Raw genomic sequence first — 26,573 nt, 5'->3', positions numbered from 1 at the left:
GTTCAACTCACATTTCTGCAGCTTCTAGGGAGCTTCTAGGGAGCCTTTTCTACAGTTTCCAGACAGATAATCTAATCAGCCTGTCACATGTCGCTGGGGAAACAAACAACCTCCCTCTGCAGCACATTCAACAATGGAGGGTGGGGCTGAAAGGGAGCCGGGACTCTTATCTCTCTCCCGATCTCTTGCTGATCAGCTGCTGAGCGGGGTCCTTTCAACACCCCCTTTTCTCTTTGTAAAATAAAAAGCACGATCCTCTTTTGGCCCCTGGGCAATTCAGCTCCAGGGACCACCATTCGCTCCATAAGACACGCAGACATTTCCCCTTACTTTTCAGGAGGAAAAAAGTGTGTCTTATGGAGCGAAAAATACGGTAATTTTATCTCTACAGCTTTTCTTTTATTGGCGGGGAGAGGTACAGCTCAGTGACAGAGAACACACTATGTGTGTAAAAAGTCCTGTTTTGGGGTGGCGATGGGGGGGAAGAGATAGAAAGTTGAGAGGACCTCCTCTCGGCCTGAGACTCTGGAGAGAGACCAGTCTGCTTCTAAAAAACCCTGTTGCCGTCCTTACTTATTTGACCCGGATGAGAACCAAAAGGATCCATGAGGGGGTGAAGGGGGAAAGCAGGGGTGCAAGGTTTATTTGATTTATTTTTTACAGACCTGGTTGCAGAGGAACGGAGAGTCCAGGTTTGTCGGGGAATGGCGACCCCCGCAGCCTGCCCTGAGACCGAACTCCCATGCTGGAAAGAAATTTCTGAGGACGGTTCTGGTTCCATTGTCTCCCTGCTGGTTTTTTTTTTGCTTTATGATGATCATCTGTCCCCACCATGCCTCGCCCCCCCTCCCCACCCCAGACCCACCCAGATTTTACCATGGAAGAGGAACAATTTGCAAGGGGTCGCAAGGGGTTAGGAATGTCGGGAAGAAGGTGTGGGGGGGTTCTCGTTGCTTCATACCCCGATTCACGTAGAAAAGCAATTAAAAATTAAGGCAGGAAGGGAAAGGCGGGTGGGTGGGAGGGTCATGGGTCGGGGTTGTGGGGGGGGGGGAGAGAGAGGGGAAAAAAAAAACCCAAATCCATGTGAAATTAAAAAGCAACGTGTTAAAACGGAAGTCAACTGCAATTGTATGACATAAACAACGGGGCGGGGATATAATTGTGCTTGGTTTTGCTTTTTAATAAAATTAAAAACAAAAACAAATAAATACTAAAAAAAAACAACAACCACACAACGGAAAAACAAAATCAAAACTGAAGGGTGATCTGGTTGAGAAAGCACCAAAGGAAACCGAAATGGTCTTCAAACATTTTTTGACGCCCAGCAAAAGCCCATAGCTCCGAATGAGGTGAGAAGGCGGACATTATTAGCATTTTGGGCGAGACGGAGGAATCCGTTCCGTCTCACTCCAAAATGAGGAGGGGGGGGGGAGGGAAAGGGAAGGGCAAAATAATGTGCAGCCTTGATATACATATTTGTAGTGAATATTAGATTACACCTGTCCCGTCCCTTCTCAAGCAGGTTTCTTCGTGCGTACCTCTCTGGCCTTTCTCCCTTCCATCTCCCCTGGGTGCAAATTTAGGCTACGTTGCCTGCCATAAGCTGGATATGAGTGGAGTTATTTACCACTTTACCCCCCCCCCAAAAAAAGATGGGTATCTTTCGTTCTCCCTTTCACAATTTAGAGTGTTGGCTACCCAAATACAGCAACTCACGGGGGGGGGGAATTGGTCTAAACGCCCACCCCAATTTGGTTGTTTAGCTGGTTTCCTTTTCATAAGTATCGGCTGGTTCGTTTTGCACGGCGGGCAAACGGGATCATTCGGAAGTCAAATTGGATCCCGGCCGGATCCTCGGACCGACACCCCCCCTCATATTAAACGTGGCATTAGTTAAAACGGTTTGTTGTTGTTTTTGTTTTGGTTTTTTTTTTGTCTGCAGTGTGTGTGACAAGGTGTAATCTAAATTCCCAACCCACCCACCCCCCCTAAAAACAAAGAGAACAGCAATGCAAAAAAGGGATAATAAGACAAAAGCAGGCAGAGGATTTCGAAATCACGAATAGCACAGTGTTCCTGCAGCAAGTAATTTGGTCTTAAGGCATTTACTCCCCTGAAGCTCTTGAGAAATCCTTCTGCAGAAACAGAGTGTTAATTTGACGGATCCTTGTTAAAAGTTTGTTCGGCATCTTTTCGGCTCAGATAATACAGATTTTAAAAGTAGCAGACTTTCCAAAAATAGCAGGGGGCATTCCACTTACCCCCTCGACCAATTCTCTCTCTTTCTTTCTTTCATTCTCTCTCTCTTTCTTTCTCTCTCTTTCAATGCAAATGTGGAGATGACTGAATTTTAATAAATAATACTCTTGAGTTCCAGAGATGAGGGAAGAAAGCTGGATGGATGGCTTGCACCCAACTAAATCCTACTCAAGAGTAGACCTACTACAGTTAATGGTTGGCTGTGTCCTTTAATTTCAGTGCCTCTGCTCTGAGTAGGACTGACATTGAAGACAACCCATGATCTTACTTTCTGTATTATAGGTACCTCCCTGGTGTCCCTTGTTTGCAGGTGAGGTGGGAGTGGGGAATTCCTCAGTGGTGTTTTTTTTTGGGGGGGGGTGTTTAAAGAGATTCACCCTGCAAAAAAAAAAAAAAAACCCAACCTAACCCTCCCTTTTAAAAAAAGGCAAAGGACCCCTGACAGTTAAAGTCCAGTCGCTGACGACTCTGGGGTTGCGGCGCTCATCTCGCTCTATAGGCCGAGGAAGCCGGCGTTTGTCCGCACACAGTTTTTCTGGGTCATGTGGCCAGCAGGACTAAGCCGCTTCTGGCGAACCAGAGCAGCGCACGGAAACGCCGTTTACCTTCCCGCCGGAGCGGTACCTATTTATCTACTTGCACTTTGACGTGCTTTCAAACTGCTAGCTGGGACAGAGCAACGGGAGATCACCCCGTCACTGCGGGGATTCGAACCGCCGACCTTCTGATCGGCAAGCCCTAGGCTCTGTGGTTTAGACCACAGGGCCACTCGCATCCATCCAACCCTCCCTACACCAAAGCAAACAATACTGAGAACTCAGTTTTTTTTTGGGGGGGGGGGAGAAAGCAAAAGATGTCACGCCAAAAGAGTAAATAAAGTCAAGGCACTAAATCTGGGACACAGGTATGGAAAAAAATCCAAGAACTTTACAAAGAGGAAGCCTATGGACGAGAGAATTGCAGTAACAACCTCTTAATGCAGCTTCGCCACACTGGATGCTAATGTCGCATCAATGACTGGATACGGCCTCCAAATGCACCACAAGCAGTGAAATACTGAGATATGGTCACCCCAAAGCCTCGATATCCTGAAATCGGTTTGGTTATTACTGCAAGGGCCCTAAGAAGATCACCGCTGGATCAGGGCCCGAATAGTCCAGCAACAGTGGCCAGCCAGACGTTCAACCTCAGGCATAGGCAAACACGGCCCTCCAGGTGTTTTTGAAACTACAACTCCCATCATCCCTAGCTAACGGGACCTGTGGTCAGGGCACGATGGGAGTTGTAGTCCCAAAAACATCTGGAGGGCCGAGTTTGCCCATGCCTGTTCTACTCGCTGTAGGCCACGGACTTGCTTTTTGTAAAGTTTTTGCTTTATTTTTCATAGGCATGTTACAGAACATACGTGTTATTTTTTTTTTCCGTAACGGGCCTGGGCTGGTTTATACCCCAGCGGAATTGGAAGATCTCCAAGGTTTTCAAGTACACCTGTCCTCCTAACAACGGGCAGGTTATCCTTGAATGGTCCTTCCTTCACAGGTGGTGTTTTTTTCAAAACTTTATTCCCTCGGGGAAACATCCCCCCTCCCCATTAAGTTGTCTCGAAGCTGCTGGGGGTTCAAGAGATAATGTAATATGAAAACGCCCGACTCTCCCCTGAAAGGGCATGGAGGAGGGCAAGTTAAGGAGTGAAGATCAGCTTAAAAACTGAGGACCTCTGATAACTTTCTGAGGATTTTTATCTCTAAAAAAAACCCAAAACATACCACACTACTCTGTGGGGAGAAATCCCAGTGGAGGAATCCACAGGACAGGGAAGGTCCCAGACTGCAAAAATTCACGTTTCTGCTTTTTTTAGGAGTGGGAGATGTTGACTTTCCAACAAAATAATCTTCATGGAGATGTGGCCTTCTCAAATTCCTGCCCTCACCTAGTCAGCACTGTAGCCTTAACCCCATACACTAGCACAAGGTACAAGCCAGCCCCCACCCCCACCCCGCCTCAAGGAATTTTACCCTACAGGCTCCATCCACCTGTTGGATTCGGAGCAGGTCAGCTGTGCTTAAGTTCCCACTGAAATAAATGGGGGGGATTAAACGTCAAGGGTTTCATCCAACCAAGTCCTACTCAGAGTAGGCTCATTGGAGTTAGTTGTCCTACATTACTTAGTTACAGGTGGGTAGCCGTGTTGGTCTGCCATAGTCGAAACAAAATAGAAAATTCTTTCCAGTAGCACCTTAGAGACCAACTGAGTTTGTTCTTGGTATGAGCTTTCGTGTGCATGCACACTTCTTCAGATACACACGAAAGCTCATACCAAGAACAAACTCAGTTGGTCTCTAAGGTGCTACTGGAAGGAATTTTCTATTTTGTTTCTACATTACTTAGGTCGTTAATTAGCAGGGGTCTGCCCCCAGGCAGGACCAACCCCAAGTCATGACTACGCTGTAAGAAATTTCTCATGACAACTACACTTGCCCCATAGCTGTTGACAAGACCCAATTTCAACTAAGCCTGGGATCTAGCCTTACGTGTTTCATTTACTTTCCACATTTCTGTAACGTTTGCAGAAGACTCTAACTCTAGGGGGTTATTGCTGCCTCGTGTCCCTACAGCAGCCGTCGCCAAATGGGTGCCCTGCAGAGATTTTGGACCACGACTCCTGCCATCCCCAGTCAGGTGAGCTTTGGAAAACCTGCTTTACAAGCAATTTGACTGATGCCTTGCAAGCTCGCCCTGTTCCTCTAGCTGCGGCAATCATTTGCAAAACCCAGCCAAGGGGACACTGAGTGAAGCCTCTCTAATTAATCTCCGGAGGAAAGGGCAAGTGGGGTCAAGGATGCCTTGGTGCAGGGAAGAAACCTCTATTGTTTCTTGAGAACAATTGGATGAGCTGCGCTGGTCCAGATCAAACTTCTATCTAGGGACTCTTTCTTGTGGGAACCGGACCCCGCTTGGGATACCCAGAAACTGGCGTTCAGAGGCATGTTCTAGATCCCCCGCTTTTGGGGGTTCTAGGGTGAGGCACACCCCCCCCACCCCTGAACCTCAGAAGCGAGGGGAGCATCGGTGAAAGGATGAGGTTTATGCATGTAAAAAGCGCCAGCACCCAGGCGTTCTTGAGCATAGAAATACCAGCGTCTTTAGAGAAAGACAGACAAGAGAGAGAAAGAGAGAGAGAGAGAAGGAAGGAAGGAAGGAAAGAGAGAGAGGAAGAGAAAGCGAAAGTAAACGAGAGAGGAAATAATAATGAGACAGGTAACTGTCAAAAGCTGCACCGGATTTCTCAATAAATAAATACACAAACAGATCGACCACACAGCTTTAATACCTGTACAATAGGAACGTGCCCACTGGGTTTTATAAGGCTATCATCTTTGCCATAATTGAGGAAATAGAAGTATATAGAAGAGGGGTGAGGGGGGGGAGATTTGGGAATGCCGGAAAACGTGTGTGTGTGTGTGTGTGTGTGTGTGTGTCAGATAGAGAGAGAGAGACATTTATAAGCAGCAGCACACCCTTCAAAAGTTTGCAGTGGGGAGTCTTATCAAACTGATGCTGTCTGGAGTGTGTGCAAAGGTGGTTCATTTTATTTATTTATTCATTCATTCATTATTATTATTTATTAAATTTGCATAGCGCCCTATAGTTGCAGGCCTCGGGACGGTTCACAAGAAAGCCACGATATAAAAAAGACATACTACATAATAATAAGAAAAACAAGAGAAAGCCAGCTACAGGCAGGTATTGGTCTGCCATAGTCAAAACAAAATAAAAAATAAAAAAACCCTTCCAGTAGCACCTTAGAGACCAGCTAAGTTTGCTCTTGGTATGAGCTCTCGTGTGCATGTGTATCTGAAGAAGTGTGCATGCACACGAAAGCTTCATACCAAGAACAAACTTAGCTGGTCTCTAAGGTGCTACTGGAAGAAAAAGTCAGTAGCCCCCTACCAACACATTTTAAAAGGGCAATGAAATGTCTGCCAACCCAAGACGATGATGAATGTTTTTGCCTGGCGCCCAAGGGTGCATAATGAAGGCGCCAGGCGAATTTCCCTGGGGAGAGCATTCCACAGATGGGGAGCCACTGCAGAGAAGGCCCTGTTGTCGTGTTGCCACCCAGGTGGGTAGTCGTGGCCAGTGACAAAGGGAGGCAAAGTTAATTTTGTCCAACAAATAATGCAATTTTAATCTGTTTCGCCGTTGATCTTAATCCCTTTGGAAGCTTCCGACAGTTTCCAATGATCCTTTAAACATTTTTTGTAAACAGCTTAGGGGTTTTTGCTGCCACCGAGTGGCATATAAATTCTAAATAAGAAAAAGAGCCCTCTGGAGGGGGGCAGGTAACCCAGCCCTGAACTAAAAAGGGCAGGAAATTGGTCCTTATTAGATGCTGCCCGCCTCAGCCAACATGGCCAACGGTCAGGGATGATGGGCGTTGTAGTCCAACAGTATTTTGGAGGGCCACACAGGCTCTCCATCCCTGTTGCAAAGTCTCAGAAGGCCGCAGGCCTCAACGGGTGCAATGTTGTTCTGTGCGGAACCCCAGGCACTTTGTGGGGGATCTTGAGAATAACCAGCGGTTTAGCTGAAGCTTTAAAAAAGAATTCTTTCATCCTCCTGCTGCGATGTACTTTCAAACATGGTGTTTGTTCATCGGCTTATTTTAAACGTTTACAACTTTTGCAGACAGTCATCATTCGATGACGTGTGTAGGCGGCAGCTATGGTCTGTTGGCGCCACAGAATCGGAAGGGTCGCCCAGTCCAACCCTCTGCAAAGCAGTCTTGACCATGGGTAGGCGAACTAAGGCCCGGGGGCAGGATCCGGCCCAATCGCCTTCTAAATCCGGCCCGCGGACGGTCAGGGAATCAGCGTGTTTTTACATGAGTAGAATGTGTCCTTTTATTTAAAATGCATCTCTGGGTTATTTGTGGGGCATAGGAATTCATTCATATATTTTTTTCCCAAAATATAGTCCGGACCCCCACATGGTCTGAGGGACAGTGGACCGGCCCCCTGCTGAAAAAGTCTGCTGACCCCTGGTCTTGATGGTGGCATCATAAACGCAGATTTGCAAAAAAAAATAAAAAAAAATAGAAACATTCCTTCCAGTAGCACCTTAGAGAACAACTAAGTTTGTTCTTGGTATGAGCTTTTGTGTGCATGCACACTTCTTCAGATACACTGAAACGGAAGTCACCAGACCCTTAAATATAGTGAGGGAGTGGGGAGGGGTATTACTCAGAAGGGTGGTGGGAGATGGGCGATTGGCTGATAGGTGCGGAAAACCTGTTGACGACTGTTAACGACTGCAATCGGCCTTACAGGAAAAGGCAAGGGGTGAGATGGCTGAAGATAGCTTTGTCATGTATAATGAGATAAGAATCCAATGTCTCTATTTAGACCAGGTCTCTCCGTGGTTTTAAGTTTTGCAATTCAGCAACTAACTCTTTCCAGTCTATTTCTGAAACTCCTTTGCAGTAAGACAAAGTAAAAAGGTTTGCAAGAGTGTAATGATTTGCATGCGGCTCCAGGGTGCGGTGGTTATCCAGAAGCGATTTAGAGTTTAAGGAAAGCAAACTTCTGGTTGTACGATGGGGGTCCAGGATTGTTCTGTCAACTTGAGGGCAACGCTTAAATCCCCCCCTTTTTTAGCAGCCCATGAAATGTAAAGCTCAAGTTCCTTTCGGGACTGTCTAGCTGAGACCCCCCCCCCTTCCCCTTGTCCCGGGAGGCTGTTCCTCAGACAGGCATTAGAGCTGTGTGGTTGCAATATTCTCAGGTTGGAGGTTGTTTAAATCGTCAGAGGGGTGTGGGAAGGGGGGGGGAAGGTAGATTTGGAGGAGGGGGTGGAAGAAAGGGAAGCAGGAACACTGGCTTTTTTTTTTCTTTCCACAATGCAATCGGAATAAAACTACAGCACAGCATAACCGATCGAAATCAACCGACTGACAAACCGACAAAGGAAGGTTTAAAAGGGGGGTGGGGTGGGTGGGAGAGAAACAAAAAAAGAGAGAAACGAAAAAAGCAAAAATCAAAAAGAAATAAATTTGCAGGAAAGGGGAGGAAAATCCACCGATAACGTTAAAAAAAAAAGTTCCTTTGAAATTATATGTATATATATATATCTATATCTATATATATACACGCACACACTCACGCACACAATTTGAAAGAACGGAAATAACAATAAAAATTTAAAGGGGGCGGGAGAAATAATATTAATTAAAAAAAAAAGAAAAACTGAAAAGGACCGGCATGCAAAAGATCGTTGCTTCGTAAACATTCTCCTGTCATGCAGATCAGGCCCAAAATGTCCATACAGCAAGGTAACCATGACGACAGAAATAAGTGCACACAGAGATGCAACCAAGGGATGCAGAAGAGAAAAGTACACGGCCCACAATGCAACTCATCTCATCTCCAACGAGACCCGAGAACGAAGAGGGGGGGAGGTCTCGCTTTGTCAACTTTTTTTTTTTAAAATATATATAAAATATTGATATATAGATATATATATAAATGCAGAGATCTTTCTTTTTCGCTCTCTTTTTTTAAAAAAAGAATATTCAGTCATATATATATATATATATATATTTGCCGTTTTATTTTTAAGTTATTTATTACTTTTTTTAAAGAAAAAAAGGATATATATCGCAATAATAAGATATAGGTTTATTTTATATTTCTCTCTTTTTTAAAAATATTTCTTTTTTAAAAATTTTAAATATTTTTTTTATTTTAAGGAATGTAAAAAAATATGTGGGTAAAGAAAGTAAAAAAGGGGAAAAAAAAACCACACCAACCTTCTCGTAGCTCTGAGGGATGTTTTAAAGGGGTTTGATGCAGAACACAATGACATGAGGAGAGAAGAAAAATAAGGGAAACACAGAGAGAGTAAAAAAAGGCCTTGACGGCTGGCAAACTCCAATTTCAACCGCTTCCCTTTCCTTTCCTTTCGCATTTCCGCCTTTTTAAACTTAAAAAATAAAAAATAAAAATATCGAGCTAAAAAAATAAATACCATCTCAAAATGTCCATATATATACGTATATTTTTTTTTCATTTTTCCAGTTCGCTTCCTGTGACTGTCTTCTTCCCCCACAACATTTAGCCATGTGCCACCCCCCCCACCGCTCCCCCCCCGGTGTTAGCACGGCCCTTCCTTGCCAATTCAGCAGTAATGACCCCCCCCCGCACCCCATCGGACCCCACCCCCCGGTGGATTCTACCCCTTAATCCATAGATCTGGCAAAAAAGCCCCTGCAAGATCGGAGAAAAGAAGGTTAACAATATTTACACCCCAAAGAGAAAAACCAAAAAAAAAAAGGGAAGTCTTCTCCTCCTTTTCCACCTTGGCATTGTCAGTCGTCGTCCAAGAGGTTTTCGGCCGCCCGCCCGAATATTGTGACCAAGAGGTGCCCTCGGAAACCCCTTCAAGGCATGTCTTCATGGGAACTGCGGGGGAACCCTGCGCCAAACCAGGTGAGTTTGCACCTGGGATGCAGCGGTGCCTCGCAAGGCGGAATCAATTCGTTCCGCGAGTCGCTTCCGTCTTGCGAAGCGCGGCTTGCATCGAAACGGTTGTGCAGGAATTTATTATTATTATTACCGTATATTGCGGCGTATAAGACGACCCCCAACTTTTCCAGTTAAAATATAGAGTTTGAGATATACTCGACCGCAGATTCTCCACCCGGCGTATAAGACGACCCCCGACTTCTGAGAAGATTTTCCTGGGTTAAAAAGTAGTCTTATACGCCAGAATATACTGTATTTTTTAATCGCAAAAACGTTTTCGCCTTGCGAAAAACGGCCATGGAAAAAACCGTCTTGCGAGTCACCACTGCGATCGCAAAACCTTTTTGTCTAGCGGTTTTTTTTTTCGTTTCGTGAGGCATTCGTCTCGCGAGGTACCGCTGTAGAAGCATTGTGTTTGTGCTCCCTGGGCCCATTCACCAGGTAAGAGAACGACAGCTCACAATTCGATCCAGTCCCTTTGAATATTTGGGGGCTCCCCCCTTTTTTAAAAGTACTTCCGGCTTCCCATGAAGCTGCCAAACCCATTTCCCAGCACCCATGAAGACATGCCTTAAAAGCCCCTCCCCTTCCAACACAGGCTCCTCCCCTCCCCACCCAAACTCATTCAGACATGAATTGGGTGGTGGGTGGGTGGGCGGAAGTTCCCTACGGCTGTTAAAATTAATAACGACAATAGGAAAAGGGCAAAACCGGGGAGGGACACCAAACAGTGCAAACGCCCTATGCTATGCACCTGAAATTCCTTTTTGGGAAGGGACAAAAGCATATTATGGGAGAAACAGTTTGAAAAATCGGTAGGGTGGGAGAGGGGGTGGGGGGTGGGGAACAACAACAACCCAGCAATCATGTTCACGGCTCTTTGGAAATAATGACAGAAAAGGGAAATAATTCTAATACTGATAAGGCCCCCCCAGTCATACAATCCAAACACTTTCTCCCTTTTGCGGCATCATCGCAAAACACAGTAAGGAAGCAGAAGTTATTAGAGAGAGCACCCCGTTATCCAGGTGAGCTTCCAAGGTGAGCTTCTTGCCCCATCTGACTCTACGGCAGAGATCTTGCGTTTTTTTGAACCCAAACAGATGTCTCCATAAACACATGCGCCAGCCACATCTGTGACTTTCCAAAGCTGGCCTCCAAACAGTAAGCAGCTCCCTCGGGGAGCTTGCACAACCTGCGTCATTCAGTGATTATTCTGCATTTGGAAAGAGCTCGGTTTTTTTTTTTATTAAAAAAAACCCATTTCTTCTCTGGATTCCTCCCCCGCCCCACCGGAGGTGAGGGACAGGTTGGGCGGGTGTCGTAATATCGTGCAATGCTAGTATTACCCCACCAGGTGCCGCTACTGCGTAGTGCTGAGCAAAGAACAGCACAAAGCATTGTGTTTTCATCGTCTCGGGGGAGAAAGAGCTCTGTCCAGATTTCAGGACAAAGAGCAACTCGTACATTTGGCACACTTTTTTGACACTTTGGCCAGTCCCCCAAAAAGGTATCGGGTTTTGGACTGTTTTTTTTTTTGATGGACTGATGTGGTTACCATCTCTCATCACTCCAATGTTTTCCGTGACTGAGTGGGCCAAACCATTCCAGCTTTGTAGGGGAAGAATGAAGCGTTTTTACACAAAATTGAACAAATGGGCAAGGAGGAACTATTGGGAGGAGAAAGCTCCAAAGTTCTGAACTGTGGCAGGTTAAAATTCTCACCCTACAGAAGACCCACGAAGGAGGGGGACAAACCCACATGAGTCTTGGATCATGTGGGCTCGGCCCCCCGAGGCCTGAGATTTTTATCCATGGCGCAGAAACTCTGAGAAACATTTCCTTAAGCGCAGCACCAGATCTTACGCTCTATGTTGCTGGTTGCCGTGGCATCAACAGTGGAGGCAACGGACATCATTTCTCTTTTTTTTTTTTTTTTTTTTTGGTCATTGGGCCACAACATGAACAACATCAACAATAACAGCAGCGGCAAACGAACACAAAAGCCTCCTTTAAAAATTTAGCTTGGGTGTAAAAACACACATACGCACAAAACCCAGAAAATAAGCAGAGTTACCAGGCATGTGGCCCCAAGCGGACTGGAAAAGGAGCTCACTTCACTGCAGTGTTAGACATTAAAATTTCTAAAGGCCTGTATGGCTTTCGATCTATTGTGGCGCATGAAGCTCAACAGCCATGGACTGGTCCATAGCGGAGGCGCCAACAACCTCATTGTCCCAGGTAGTGAAAACAAGGAGGCTTATGGGGTATCTAGTGGGAGGCTGGGGGAACCTATGCTTACGAGATGACGGGAGGCGTACTCCTAGGAGACATCTAGGAAGGCCACAGCTTCCAGCACCCATAGTTTGAAAGGGATGCTCAGTCTGGCAAGTCATTGATACAGAAAGTTATTTTTTAATTTTTGTGCACTTGAAATGAGACTGGGAAGAGGAAGAGAAAGTGCCGCAGCATATCTCTTCACAATAACTGCAAGAGGACCCATTTCTGTTGAGGACACAACGGGGACCCATTTCGTGTGCGCCCAGGCTTCCAAAAACACACACCCCTCCAAAGGAACCCCTTGGCCGTTTGTCAAGCCTTGACCGAACGGCGTGAGCCTATGAAGGCTGGGGCTTGGTAGACCCCTGGCTGGACCGTGAGACTCTATACCCTGATGGTGGTGAACAGGTTCAAAGTCACATCTTGCCATTCGGGGCAGGGCTTTTCCAAGAACCCCACCGCACCCCGATTCGTGCAGCCGTTTGAACCTCACCCAGACCACAAGCTCTCTGACCTTGGGCACTCAGGTGCTGTCGGACCACAATTAATTCCCCATTATCCTTGACCACTGACCCAATGGACTGCAGCTGGTGTGTTGATGTAGCACAACAGCAACTTGAGACCCAAGGAACACTGATGTAGACTTGGGGGGGGGGGTCGGTTTCCGCACACGGTGTTGTGTTTGTACACGAATTTGTGTGAGCACCTGGCAGGGTCCTGGGCTTTTGCTAGGTGGTTCATGAGAACATGGGAGGGGGATGGAAACCCCCCCCCCCAACTGTGTCCCTCAACTGCAAAGCAGGAATCACATACGAAAAGGGGTTCCCCTCCCTGTTGTTGTTGTTGTTGTTGTTTTAAAAAAAGGTGGGTTGCTGTCGTTGGGACAGCTTGAAAGGTTTGATCCTAATTCTGTGGCGGGAATACACACAACTCTCCTTAAAACATTCCTTTACAGCACCCATCATCAACTTGGTGCCCTCCAGACATTACTGACTACTGTCGCCTAGAGGAACCAGGAATAAATAAACAAATAAGGATGTGCCTCCGGCCTCGAAGGAGGAAAAAGGAGGGTAGTCGGATTACGAACCAAATCCGAATTATCAGCGAAAGGCTGATCCGCACCGCAAACATGGACCAGCTTTTAACAACTGGTTTACATCTTGGCGGGTGAGGATTTGTGGGAATTCCGGTACTTTTGACACTCCTGCTTCTGGATAGACTACAATTCCCAGAATCCCGAGAGGAAGGGCACAGGAAGGCGTGAGTGTGTTAAAAAGATGGCCTAAGGAGATTTGCCTCTCTCATTTCTTGCAGTCCCACGCCAGTTTGCCTGAGCAAATCGGCCCAGTAATAACGTCTAAACGGCGGAGAGACTCAGGACCGCCCCGTAAGTATTGGAAACCACAATGGTGGTAGGGGGAAAAAACTTTTTTTTTGAGGGGGGCGGACAGAAAGAGCAATTTTTAGGTGGGCTAGAAAGAAAAGCACAAGAGTTTAGAAATAAGGGCAGGGTGACAGCCCCTTGTGACACCCCCCAACCACACCCTCTGCTGGCGCAGTCCGTGCAAACTCACAAGAGTTGTAGGAAGGGACCCAAAGGGTCATCCATCCCAACCCCCTGCAATGCAGGAATCACATATGAAGCTCGGGTTGGTGTGGAATATTTACAAGGGCAGCTCCAGGTTCGAGCTTCCCCTTGGCATGCCCTGGTGGTGGTTGGGAAAAGAGGGGGAAACTGAGCCAGATGTTAGCCGGAGGCCTCCTGCCAGCCCTGCAGTTTAGGTGCAGACCCATGTTATTAGACATTTCCTCCTGCTCCCCAGTGCATATTCCCACACAGTTGGGTCTCTCCAATGTCCAGCCACGCTCTGGGTCACCCATTTGTCTCCGATACGGACTTTTCAACCCACCCCAAACACCTTCTGGGTCTTCAGAAAAAGAGAAACACAGCAAAAAAAAGCATTCGACAGTGTGTGCGTGTCTGTGTAGGCTGGGGGTGGGGAGAGGAGTTTGGACAGGGTGGCATTTGCCACTGTTGCGAGTCACGGCGTTCCCTACCTCTCACATATAGGTTTGCGGGTGAGGAGTATCGCACGCCGGCGCTGTTGCTGGCCACGCACTCGTACTTCCCCTGGTCGGTCTCTTCGCTGCTTTCGATCTGAAGGCCACCTGGAAATGGGAGGAGGGTCCGGGAGCGGGGAGAGGAAGGAGGAGATGCCGGGAAACGTGTTAGTTCAGAGGACCAGCAGGCCAGGAGGGAAAGGGCAACCTCTTAGTATAGAATCACAGAGTTGGAAGAGACCACAAGGGCCATCCAGTCCAACCCCCTGCCAAGCAGGAAACACCATCAAAGCATTCCTGACAGGTGGCTGTCAAGCCTCTGCTTAAAGACCTCCAAAGAAGGAGACTCCACCATACTCCTTGGCAGCAAATCCCACTGTCCAACAGCTATTACTGACAGGAAGTTCTTCCTAATGTTTAGGTGGAATCTTCTTTCTTGTAGTTTGAATCCATTGCCCCGTGTCCGCTTCTCTGGAGCAGCAGAAAACAACCTTTCTCCCTCCTCTATATGACATCCTTTGATATATTTGAACATGGCTATCATATCACCCCTTAACCTTCTCTTCTCCAGGCTAAACATACCCAGCTCCCTAAGCCGTTCCTCATAAGGCATCGTTTCCAGGCCTTGGACCATTTTGGTTGCCCTCCTCTGGACACATTCCAGCTTGTCAGTATCCTTCTTGAACTGGGGTGCCCAGAACTGGACACAGTATTCCAGGTGAGGTCTGACCAGAGCGGAATATAGTGGTACTATTACTTCCCTTGACCTAGATGCTATACTCCTATTGATGCAGCCCAGAATTGCATTGGCTTATTTAGCTGCTGCATCACACTGTTGACTCACGTCAAGTTTGTGGTCTACCAAGACTCCTAGATCCTTTTCACATGTTTCCCCGCTTCCCTCTCCATCGCAGCTCAACGCTTCCGGCACCCACTGGGTGCTTGTTCCTCTTACCAAAAAGCGGCACCCTGCTGCAATCCCGAATAGGTTTACTCACCAACTGGGCTCAGTGGGACTTACTCACTAGTAAGGGCACACCAGATTGCGACCCCAGCATGCTCTTGTTCCCATTGCACAGGTAATGGGTGAGAACTGGTAGCCACTTGTGGACATGGGCTTGGTTCACATTATCCATTCTTCTACCACCATAATAGATATCCTGTCTGTCTGTCTGTCTATCTATCTATCTATCTGTCTATCTATCTATCTATCTGTGATATTACGGTACGGTTCTCCCCAGCCAGCGTACGATTCTCAAGCTCCCTCTCCTCCTCTGGTGCAGCTGCATGTTTCAATTGTTGGACCTGAGAAAAGTTGTTAATGCTAACTATGGTTTATCTGCTCTGAACAGCAGACCTGGAAATTGTTGTTAATGTTAACCATGGTTTACGTGTTCCAAAGTTTGGACCTGGGAAGTGTGGTTAGTGTTAACCATGGTTTACATGTTCCATAGTTTGGACCTGGGAAGTGTGGTTAGTGTTAACCATGGTTTACGTGTTCCATAGTTTGGACCTGGGAACTGTGGTTAGTTTTAACCATGGTTTATGTTTTCCAAAGGTCAGGCCTGGGAAATGTGGCTAGTTTAGCAGCAACCATGGTTTATTTTAGCAAGCCAGGGACATCAACCAGTGTCTGAAGTTGATGTGTTTCAACAAACCATAGTTAAAATGAACGCTTGCCACACTCTGCCCCGGCTCAGACAACTTGCCGACTAACTGTGCAGTTAGTTCAAATTGGAAACAGACGTTTCCAGTCTCCTCCGGGAAATAGATGGGGGTTGAGGAGTATGCACACCAGACAATTGTGCATACAGTGCTAACTCTGGCTTAGTGCTATGTGCATGCTAGATTGCAGCCTGATGCAGGAATTTGCACAAACCGAGCTCTCCATCTAGAAAAATGTGAGCCAGCAGACTAATAGGTGTCACACAACCTCAAAGGCTTATAATGCGCTCTCTTAGCTCAGGCTAACCCTCTAACGTCACCACAAAATGGCGGCAGAGAAAGCAGGCAGCGGCAACCACTGGTTAGGGGAAGCCACTGTGCCAAGGCTCCCCTGAAGACCGGAATCGGTCCTGGAGAGGAGAAGGATAAACATCCTCTTTGTCCATATTCTCCACCCTGTTCTCTAGCTTTACAGACCTCTGTCCAAGACCCCACAAAAGGATAAGCCTATCAACGGTGAAACAGACCCTCCATGTTCAGAGGCAGTATACCTGTTGCTAGAGACCACCATGAGAAAAAAAAAATTATTATCCTTGGTCTGATCCAGCAGAGCTCCTCTTAAGACATTAAGGTATATTTTCCTCTCCCCGCGACCCATTTTTTTTTACCAGAAAATACAAATACAATTGCATTAAATTTTCCAATTCACGTGTTGCGGACAACCGTTTCGGGTTCAAATGATATCTCTTACCACTTTTGTGGGCTGTGAAGGAGAAATGATTTAATAACAGGAGCAATTTTATCATAGTAATAGTAACCGACCAACAAAAGGAAAACCAGAAATACGCCTTGGGTGCTTCTCGGTGTCATGTTTTGAACCCACACCATAAATTGCAAGTGTGGCGGGGAGCTTGGCAAGTCTTCCTCTCTTGGCCCCTGACCATAGTTGACAACCCTCCCTGCTTATTTCCAAATGCTATAATAAGGGAATTTCCCGCAAAAAAAGGGGGAAAGGTTGGGAGCTATGCCCCCGACAGACACAGCGGCCAGTTCCATCCACCCAGCCAAGGAAGAAAGAAAGAGAATTATACACGTATTGAAAATAAATGCAGAATTGATGGGAGGAAATAAATGGGGTGGGGGTGTCACAGAAGACAGGACAAGAGGCAGGACAGTGAAAGGTTGACAAAACTCCAAGATTATTACTGATTTTCTAAGAAAAAAAAAATCACACCACTTAACACGGAAACAAGAACTGGTTATAATCAAGAGGCGGAGGTGGCAAATAGGCTAGCAGGGGAAGTGAGCGCCGTGTGAGGCAAATTATTTTGTGTGTGTTTGCGCAGGGGGGGTGGTGGTTTCTTACCTCGGATCGGAGTACCTTCTGCAAGGAAAAAAAACAAAAGAAGAACAGAAAAACAGAAGTGAAAAAGAGCAGGGAGGAAAATAGTGGGAGGTTTTTTTTGTTTTGTTTTGTTTTGTTTTGCGTTTCCCTGGAAGTGCCAGTGGGAGAAAGGAACCCTGAGGAGAAGGAAAGTTTGCTCCCGGTTGGAGAATCTCTTAATGCCGTCCTAATTTTGAGTGGGCTGGGAAATGAGGAAGTATACTTAAAAGAATGAATGGGTGATTCATGTTCACTCCGGCCAATCGGGAAGGCTTGCTAAGCAGCTGCGGGCGTCATTGGTCGCCCAGGAAAGCATCAATGGGGAGGAGCCAACGGCTGGTGGTCCTAGTGCAGCTGCTTGGCAGGCAGAAGGTCCCAAGTTCGATACTGGTCACCTCACTGGTCAGCAACTACGGATCAGGAAGCAGTTAAATAGGAAAGGCCTCTGCCAATCGGAGCAGGCAATTCTGGGTGAAGCTTTTCGTCAGTGGCAGGACACCTGCTTGGCCTGCAGAAGGTCCCAGGTCCAACCTCTGCTGCGCTAAGCTCGGAGCTGCTGCTGCCAGTCCGAGCAGAGAACATTGGCCTGGGTGGTTGAGCAGACTGACTTGGAAAGAGGCAGCTTCCTACGAACCGTGGGACAGCGAGGCGAGCCACTCTGCACACGCTCAGAGGCACTCTTATCCTCCAAGGATGGGTCGAAACGGACATCCAGCGTTGAACCCAACACCCCAGTCCAACCCCCAGAAATAGCTTCCTGGGCGTTCTCCTCGAGGTTTGGGTTCAAGAAGCCCGGAAGTCGCCTTAACCTCATAAAATTGCAGGATCCTCCCCTCCCCTCCTCCCTGCCCCCCACTGGCTTTCCAAGAGTTTGCTGCACATCTCAGTCAAGAAATGTATTAAGATCTCTAGGGTTTTTACTCCGATCCTGAAAACAAAGCGAAAAAGTCCAAAAAACTCCCTCCTTTGCAGAATCTCCAAATATTAGCATTCCCCCGTCTTGCTATAACATCATCAACGTCTGCAGCAGAGACATCTGCTGAAACCTCTACTTCCACTCCGAATTAACCAGCTTTCTTTTTTAAGAGTTTAAATTTCTCTAATACTCTCCCCCCCCCCAAAAAAAACTTCCTAGATGCATGTGCCCTGTTTTCAGGATAGGGGTAAAACAAACCACCTAGTTATTATGATTAGTTAGTGTCAGCTGGGTGGGGGGAGAGGGCGGAATGTTATTTGGTTAAAGCTGGTTAAGGTTCTAGTTAGAGAGAGCCAGCTTCTGGCTGCAGGACAGGTTACAAAAAAACGGGGAACCGACAGAAAGGCGTTAGTTAGCGTCTAGTTAAGGTTACCAGCTAGTTAATGTTAACCGAAGGCAAGGTATGCTCGCTGGAGGATACAGTTTGGAAAGAAAAGGAAAGGGAGGGGGGAAATTAAAGGGAGCGTTAATTTGGGCAAGTCTCTGCAGAGGAGCAGCTGGGTGGTTTTTTAAAAAAGGCAGCGAGAGAGAGAGAGAGAGAGAGAAAGCGAGGGAGAGAAAAGGGAAAAATTAGCAGAGGGGTTGTGGATTTATTCAGTGGAAATAGAACAGCCTTGAACTCATCTTTCCGTCTCAGAAAATCGGGCCTGGAAACGAAACACATGCAAAAAATCTGCCATCTGTGACATCAATCTGGAGCAATGTGGGGGGAAAGGACCAGTGGGGAGAAGGGGGGGGGCGGCGCTTGTCTATGGGGGGTCTGACTCACAATTATTTCCAATAGGAACAAATTATCTGGAGCCTACGCCGAACATCAAACGTGGGTCTGGGGGGGAGAGGAAAGAGGGGCCCCCAGTCCCAAAATGGCGGTGCCAACTGGCATGGCCAAAAACCATCACCGCTGCAAATCAGTGCAACCCTAGTGTTGATAATCTTTGTGAATATTCAGGTTGGCGCCCCCCTTGACCTGCCTTCAGGTCAGAAAACTGGGGTCTATAAAGGTAAAGGGACCCCTGACCATTAGGTCCAGTCGTGTCCGACTCTGGGGTTGCGGCGCTCATCTCGCTTTACTGGCCGAGGGAGCCGGCGTTCAGCTTCCGGGTCATGTGGCCAGCATGACTAAGCCGCTTCTGGCGAACCAGAGCAGCGCACGGAAACGCCGTTTACCTTCCCGCCGGAGCGGTACCTATTTATCTACTTGCACTTTGACGTGCTTGCATCCTATTTGCGTGGGAATGGGATTTGCTCCCTGTTTTGCTGCTCCAGGTGAAATTTTACATGTAACGCCATGGGGTAGGCAAACTAAGCCCCGGGGGCCGGATCCGGCCCAATCGCCTTCTAAATCCGGCCCGCAGACGGTCCGGGAATCAGCATGTTTTTTTACATGAGTAGAATGTGTCCTTTCATTTAAAATGCATCTCTGGGTTATTTGTGGGGCATGGAAATTCGTTCAAAACCCCCCAATATAATCCGGCCCCCAAAAAGGTCTGGGGGACAGTGGACAGGCCCCTGCTGAAAAGGTTTGCTGACCCCTGTGTAACGCTGATGAACACTTTTTAAAATAAAAATGTTAGGAGAATCCTTTCTCCCCCTCGAGATTTCATTCCAGTAAGGAATTAAGCAAATTTCCCCTTAATACTCCATTACAGTAAGGCTGGCTCTAATATTAGGGGAAATGACCCAGCCATCTTTAGGCAGAAGATGCTGGCATCAGCGGTGGCTGTTCCTCCTGGCTGTCCTCTCCTCTGGAGGGAAGAGCTCTGCGTGCCACAGAAGCCTGCTTTGCACCCCCTAAACTCGCATACTCCCCCCCGGGGGGGGTTGTATGCAGAGGGGATGTTTCGCCAACACCTCAATGGTGTTGCACAAGGAATGGGAGACACGGATCTCGTCCGTCGCATCAGGCAGCAGTTGCCACCCGCTAGCCCTGAATTGCAGTAACGCCAGATGGAAGTTCCAATGGGCATGCCTGGGTTGGCTCATGAAGAGTTATTTAAACTACTGGGCGTGGGGGCAGAAGGAAAATTTGGGGGGGGGGAGATATACCAGGACGACAGGACACAGGTGGCAGATTTTTATTTTTTTTAAAAAAAACCTGTTGGAGTTTCACATCTAAGAAGCTGGAGAATATTTGCAAGGTTGGAGAGCAGAATTAGGAGGGACCCCCAAGGGTCATCCGACCCCTTCCAGTGCAGGGATAAATTGATTTTGACAAGAGTTCCTACTTTCCCCCAAATACTCCTGAACGGTATATAGTGGCAACTGCCCAGAACTTCTGCTTCTGGGGCAGTAGAGCAGAGATTTTTATTTGCTGGGTGGGCAGTGGTGTGGCATCTGACGGGTAAACAGGGTCCGTAATTTAAAGGAATCGAGAGAGGGCCAAAAGATTTAAGGGACAGTGAAGCGGCCCACTGGGGGAAAAGGTTTGCTGACCGCTGCCTTAAGACTCTCCACCATAGCAAACGGGGAAAGAGAAATTAGGAAGCTGTCTCCTTGCACAGACCACACTTTTAATTTTATTTACAGGTAGGTAGCTGTGTTGGTCTGCCATAGCCAAAACAAAATAAAAAATGAATAAAAAATTCCTTCCGGTAGCACCTTAGAGACCGACTAAGTTTGTTCTTGGTATGAGCTTTCGTGTGCATGCACACTTCTTCAGGTACACACGAAAGCTCATACCAAGAACAAACTTTCTCGGTCTCTAAGGTGCTACTGGAAGGATTTTTTTTTTTTGATTTTTTTTTAATTTTATTTCAGGGATTCCTGCCTTCCCAACCACCTTGCGATTTCCGGGAAATTTCTAACACACAGTTGTTAAATGTGAAACTCCCAAGCCCCCAAATCAGTTTGTAGATTTTGGGGGGGGGCCAGAGGGAACCCCCAGAAACGAGACATGATGCAGTTTTAAGGTAGCTCACGATGTTGTGTTTGTGGGGATTCCAGGACGATTTTATTTTACAGCTACCGAATTCACCTAATCTCGGAAGAGATTGCATTTTCTTAGTTTCCCTTGTAAACAGCCACGAGGTTCGAGACGCCGATAATTTCTGCTTTTTAGGTGCCTACGACAGCCTCCCACATCACAAATGTTTCGTTAAAAACGGCAGAATATCCCTACTGAAATAAAGGCGTTAGTAGAAGAGTCAAGCTGCATGCCTACTTCGTAGGGGTGTAGGGAAGCTGTTAAAAGAAGGAATTAGTTTTAAGGGTGGGAGGAGGGCAGGGCAGGCAACAGGTTTGGGGTTGACTGGTTGTCATTTTTTTTTAAAAAAAAGAACTATTAATATTTAAGAAAATGAAGAATTGACTTGATTTATGTGGAAAGCACACTTACCAAAGGTGTCTGAGTGAAATAAAGTTAAAAAGGAAACAGAAAAGGGGGGAAAAATTAAAAGTGTGGTTATAAGCCAGTTACTTTTAAAATAAATATTTCCACAGGAAAAAAAGAAACACACACCAACAAACCCAACACAGGACAGGACATAGATAAGACAGAGGTTATCACATACAGAAGTTTAGACATTGATTCCCCAGACATGGCAGCTGAGGTTCCCCCGCCGCCTCCCCAAACGAGAACCGGAGACACATTTCATCCTTACCTTCTGAAAAAGGTTTACTTTGAGAGTTATATAGGAGGGGAGAAAGTGCCGCACCCTCACCGCCATGTCTCTGTATGAGCCATTGATTGGAGAAATGGCATGCTCAAAAGAGAAAGGCACCATTCACCATGTTGGCCATTTTTTGGGGGAGGGTCGGAGGGCCACCCTCCCTGCAGGCATGCTGTCAGGCAGACTTTGGGAAACACTGGTGTTCGCGTCCAGTCTGCGCCGAGGGTCTTCCGCTTTTCCCCTCGAGTCGCCTGTGGCGAGCACAAGCTTCGAGGATTGCAACCGGCAAACACCACAGATCACCCCTCTCTCCCCCCCTGAAGCGCAAATGGTCATCTCTGCGCCGCCACAACAAACACATACACAAAGACCCTGTCAAAATTAAGTCTGGCGTATTTCCTCCATTTTGAGAAAACTCCCACCAAAGCTTTCTCACGGTCAAGGGGCAAAAGACACTGGAGGCGGGGGGAGCTCCCCTCTTCTGCTGTCGGGGGGGGGGGGGTCCTGGTGGGCTTAGCTGGCAGAGACGTGGGGGCCCCACCAGCATCCATCACAGACCACCTGACCCCTTACAGGTGCCGTGGACAGGCTGGACGCCGATAACTGGGGAAGAGTCGCTGTGACCACTAGGCCTGCGCTGCTTTGGTTTCTTTGAACAGAGAGTTGTGGGGGGAGTCACCTTTCGTAGTGCCCCCGCTGCTCGGATCCAACACCAGCTGTGTGTGCACTCAGTATCACGGGCCCAACTCTGTGGAGTCAAAACGGCCCCTTCCTTATGGAACTTCCAGCATTTATTTGAAGGCTTGCTTTTATATTCCAGTAGGGTTTCTCCTTTTTTGTGTGTGTGTGTGTGGGGGGGGACAACATATAAGGAGGGAAATCTCTTGAAATCTCTTGATTTCTAACTGAGGGATGCTGACGCTTGCCCCCCCCCCCCCCCGTGAATGAGCTATTGCAGAAAGGGCTGAAACAAATGTTAAAAAAAAATCAAAATAAAACCTCCTTTCCATTTATTTAACCTCTGTGAATCAAAACTCGCGTCGGCGCCTGAGCTCGGCGGGGCGTTTCTGTGCCCAAAGGATGAAAACCAGGCACAGAGCTTGGGGGGGGGGGAGTTTTTTATCCCAGGGGCCACATTCAATGGGAGGCCCCCCCCCAACATGGTGTGGGTGGGCGGGGCCAGAGAGAAAAGTGGGCGGAGTTATAGCGGTGACTGGCACCTGTAGGGTACCCTTCCTTTCCACCTGCAGCCTCCCATCTCTGTTCTGCCTCCAGGCAAGCAAGAGGGCAGAGGGGAAGGTATCATTCTGGCTCAGGGGGTGTCGTAGCCACAATGGCTACGCTCTTGCCTCCGCAGTCGATACACCTGGATGCCAACCGCTGGAAGGGAGAAGAAGAGCTGTTGTGCAAAGATCCTGTTTGCGGGTTCACCCCCGAGCTATGACCCTCCCTGTTGTTGTTTTTTTTAAAATGGCAGAGTTTACTTGCACTGACGCCACCAGAAATATTGGGGTGGGGTGGACCGAGTGAAAACTCTCAATCTCAGGGTTTTGGGTTTCGAGCCCCATGTTGGGAGGGGAGGAGAGATTCCTGCACAGCAGGGGGTTGGACTAGATGACTCTGGGGGGCCCTTCCATCTCTACAACTCTATAAGGTAAAGGGACCCATGACCATTAGGTCCAGTGGCGGACGGCTCTGGGGTTGCGGCGCTCATTTCGCTTTACTGGCCGAGGGAGCCGGCGTACAGCTTCCGGGTCATGTATTTGAACATCTAACTCTCCCCATGCTTGGGCTTACAATAAACATTATTTTGTTCTGTGTATTTCTTGAATTTGTGCACTTCCCTGTAGGGAAGTAAGAGGCAGGTGGGTCATGCCCACCTGGGAAGGGAGCCCATCTAGGAGAAGGAAAATCACTTCTTCTCGCAGCACATAGTTAAATTGCAGAACTCATTCCTCCAGGAGGCAGCGATGGCCAGCCGTCAACTTAAAGGTAAAGGGACCCCTGACCGTTAGGTCCAGTCGCGGATGGCTCTGGGGTTGCGGCGCTCATCTCACTTTCATGGCCGAGGGAGCCGGCGTACAGCTTCCGGGTCACGTGGCCAGCATGACTAAGCCGCTTCTGGTGAACCAGAGCAGCGCACGGAAACGCCATTTACCTTCCCGCCGGAGTGGTACCTATTTATCTACTTGCACTTTTGACGTGCTTTCGAACTGCTAGGTGGGCAGGAGCAGGGACCGAGCAACGGGAGCTCACCCCGTCACTGCGGGGATTCGAACCGCCGACCTTCCGATCGGCAAGCCTTAGGCTCTGCGGTTTAACCCACAGCGCCTCTACAACTCTACGATGGGTACCAATTCATATGAGGATCGAACAAATTCATGGGGGGGGGGGTAAAAGTATCCATGGCCACCAGTAATTATGGACAGTAAGTGCTTCTGCGAATCAGTTTCTGGGACTCAGAAATGGAGTGTCCTGCTTAGGAGTTTTCTCGTTTGGGGAATCTGTTTGGCCTCTGTGAGAACAGGATGCTGGGCACGCACACACACACACACACACACACACACACACACACACACCCTGCTTTGGTCTGATCCTGATTCAGGTTTCTCCTGACGTTCTTTATTAAAACAGCATTCCTCAAAACGGACTGGCAGCGTTTCAAAGCACTTTCTGCACAAAGCACTCGTTTTAATGAAATCTTGGACCTGCCAGAATGCAAAATGTAGTGCCGGGGAATGGGGGGGGGCCAGGAGAGAGCGAGGGGGGGGGGAGCAGCAGAGTGGGAGGCAACGAAGGAATGAATCAACTCCGGCCACCCATTAAGCAAAGACGGCTAACTCATGCCAGAAAGGAAAGAGAAAAGGGAGAGGACAAATTAGGCGTTTGTCAGGCCTCCAGAAATTCCAACGCAGCCAGCCTTTCCGAGGGGAGGGGTTGGCGTGCCGCCTGGCAGGCTGGTTTTTCAGAAGGGCTGTTTGTTCGCCGGGTGCTGCTAACCTCGGCTCGCCGCACGGGGGGCCTGCCGCCCTGCAGAAACGAGCTTTTAAACGCACCTTGAGAGAGGTGCGCAGGTTCCCCCCCCTCCAATCCTAAACGTTCCCGCAGCGACATCGGAACAAAGGGCAGGTCCGGGTTGCCGCTGCGAGACGAGAGCCGGGTTCAAGGCCTTTGTGCCGATCTAACTGTGGTTCCTGCACTGCAGAGGGCTGGACTCGATGACCCTTGCAACAAATCTATAATGTTAAGATTCTGTGAAGCCCTAATCCACCTGGGTTCTGGGTAACTCAGGGACCGCCTGAGGCCTTACATCCCGGCTGGATCGCCGGACGTTCCCTCAGCTGGCGAGGCTCCTCTGGCGGCAACAAGAAACGTTATTGCCACCGGTACAGTCTTGTGGAACTGCCTGCCACTGGAAAGCCAGCAAGCGGGAATTGAGAACACATCTTTCCGCAACGGCTAGTTGATTTCCAATTTTAACTTTTTAAATATGTTTTTTTGATTGTATGGCTTCAAAGTACTATTGCTGCAAACCAAAAGCTGTATATATACCGTATTGGCCTGAATATAAGCCGCTGCCCCCTCCCGTCCGCCTTCCACAAGCCGTCAAATTTTAAAGGTGCGGCTTATATTTCGGGTGCAGCTTATATCTGGGCCAATATGGTACCTCTAAAATGAGAGTCCAATCAGTGTGCATTAAATTTACAGCATCTAATACTTTGAGAGAGAACCTGATGAAAATGATGTACAGATGGTATTTAACACCGGTTAAATTAGCTAAAATTTATCATGGTTCTTGCAGTAAGTGTTGGAAATGCAAACAAGTAGAAGGTACCTTTTTCCACATGTGGTGGACATGCCCCGAAAGTAAAAGACTTCTGGGAGTTGATTTATAATGAACTTAAGAAGGTGTTGAAAAACACATTTATTAAAAAAAACCAGAGGCCTTTCTACTGGGCATTGTGAACCAGGAAATCCCAGTAAAAGACAGACTAATCTTTATGTATGCCACGGCAGCAGCTAGGATATTATTAGCAAAGAATTGGAAGACTGAAGTGATACCGACAGTGGAAGAACGGCAGATGAAAATGATCCGACTACATGGAACTCGCAGAACTGACCGGGAAAATCCGAGACCAGAGGGATGATGTGGTGGAGCAAGATTGGAAGAAATTTAAGGAATATTTAAGAACATATGCAAAAATAAAGATTTAAGAAAAGAGCGGATAGAAGAAATAGGCTACAGTTTGGAATTGTATATACAGAATTATAAGAATAAGTTTAGTAGTATTTTTTTAATTAGGATATGAGGATAGGGAATTACTACAGATGCGATACAGTGTACGTAGAAGGAGAGGGTGTGAGGAAGTCACCAAAACAATGTAATAGATGATGTGAGGGAATTGATGATAATTTATTGGGTTGTTGTTGTTTTTCTTTATTGTTGTTTGTAGTGTGTTGTATTGTTTTTGTATTTTTGTATTGTCTTATTAAAATTAAATTTTATATATATATAGTCTAATCAGTGTAATCCTAAAGAACTCTCTCTCTGTGTGTGTGTGTGTGTGTGCGTGCTGTTCCAGACTGAGGGCCGTACTCCTCTCTGCCCAGCCTTCCAGGGGCCACATGCCAGAGGTGGGTGGGGCCAGAGGACAAAGTCGGTGGGGCGAAGGATTCAAATTTCCCTTTTCATGGTAGGGTGGCAAGCAAAGAGAACTCGAGAGAAACTTTTCTAAGCAGGCAACAAGTCTCAAGGACAGTGCAGAGCGCTGCCTGATATTTCCAAGGGAGGAGGGGAAACTCGGAGGGCTACA

General features: G+C 47.5%; 1 protein-coding gene across 9 annotated transcripts in view; it reads right to left on the bottom strand.

Moving 5' to 3' along the window:
* PTPRS (protein tyrosine phosphatase receptor type S) overlaps positions 1–26,573 on the bottom strand; it is a 170,932-nt gene that overhangs the window by 108,412 nt on the left and 35,947 nt on the right. For all 9 annotated transcript variants that reach the window (XM_033136957.1, XM_033136960.1, XM_033136958.1 and 6 more), the window contains exon 5: positions 14,124–14,234. In XM_033136957.1, coding sequence (XP_032992848.1) covers positions 14,124–14,234 — 111 coding nt within the window. The remainder of the gene's footprint in view (positions 1–14,123; positions 14,235–26,573) is intronic.

This window comes from Lacerta agilis, chromosome 18, assembly GCF_009819535.1.
Source record: "Lacerta agilis isolate rLacAgi1 chromosome 18, rLacAgi1.pri, whole genome shotgun sequence".
Classification (NCBI taxonomy): domain Eukaryota; kingdom Metazoa; phylum Chordata; class Lepidosauria; order Squamata; family Lacertidae; genus Lacerta; species Lacerta agilis.
The sequence above is the reverse complement of the archived record's forward strand: the minus strand, read 5'-3'. Positions and strand labels throughout refer to the sequence as shown.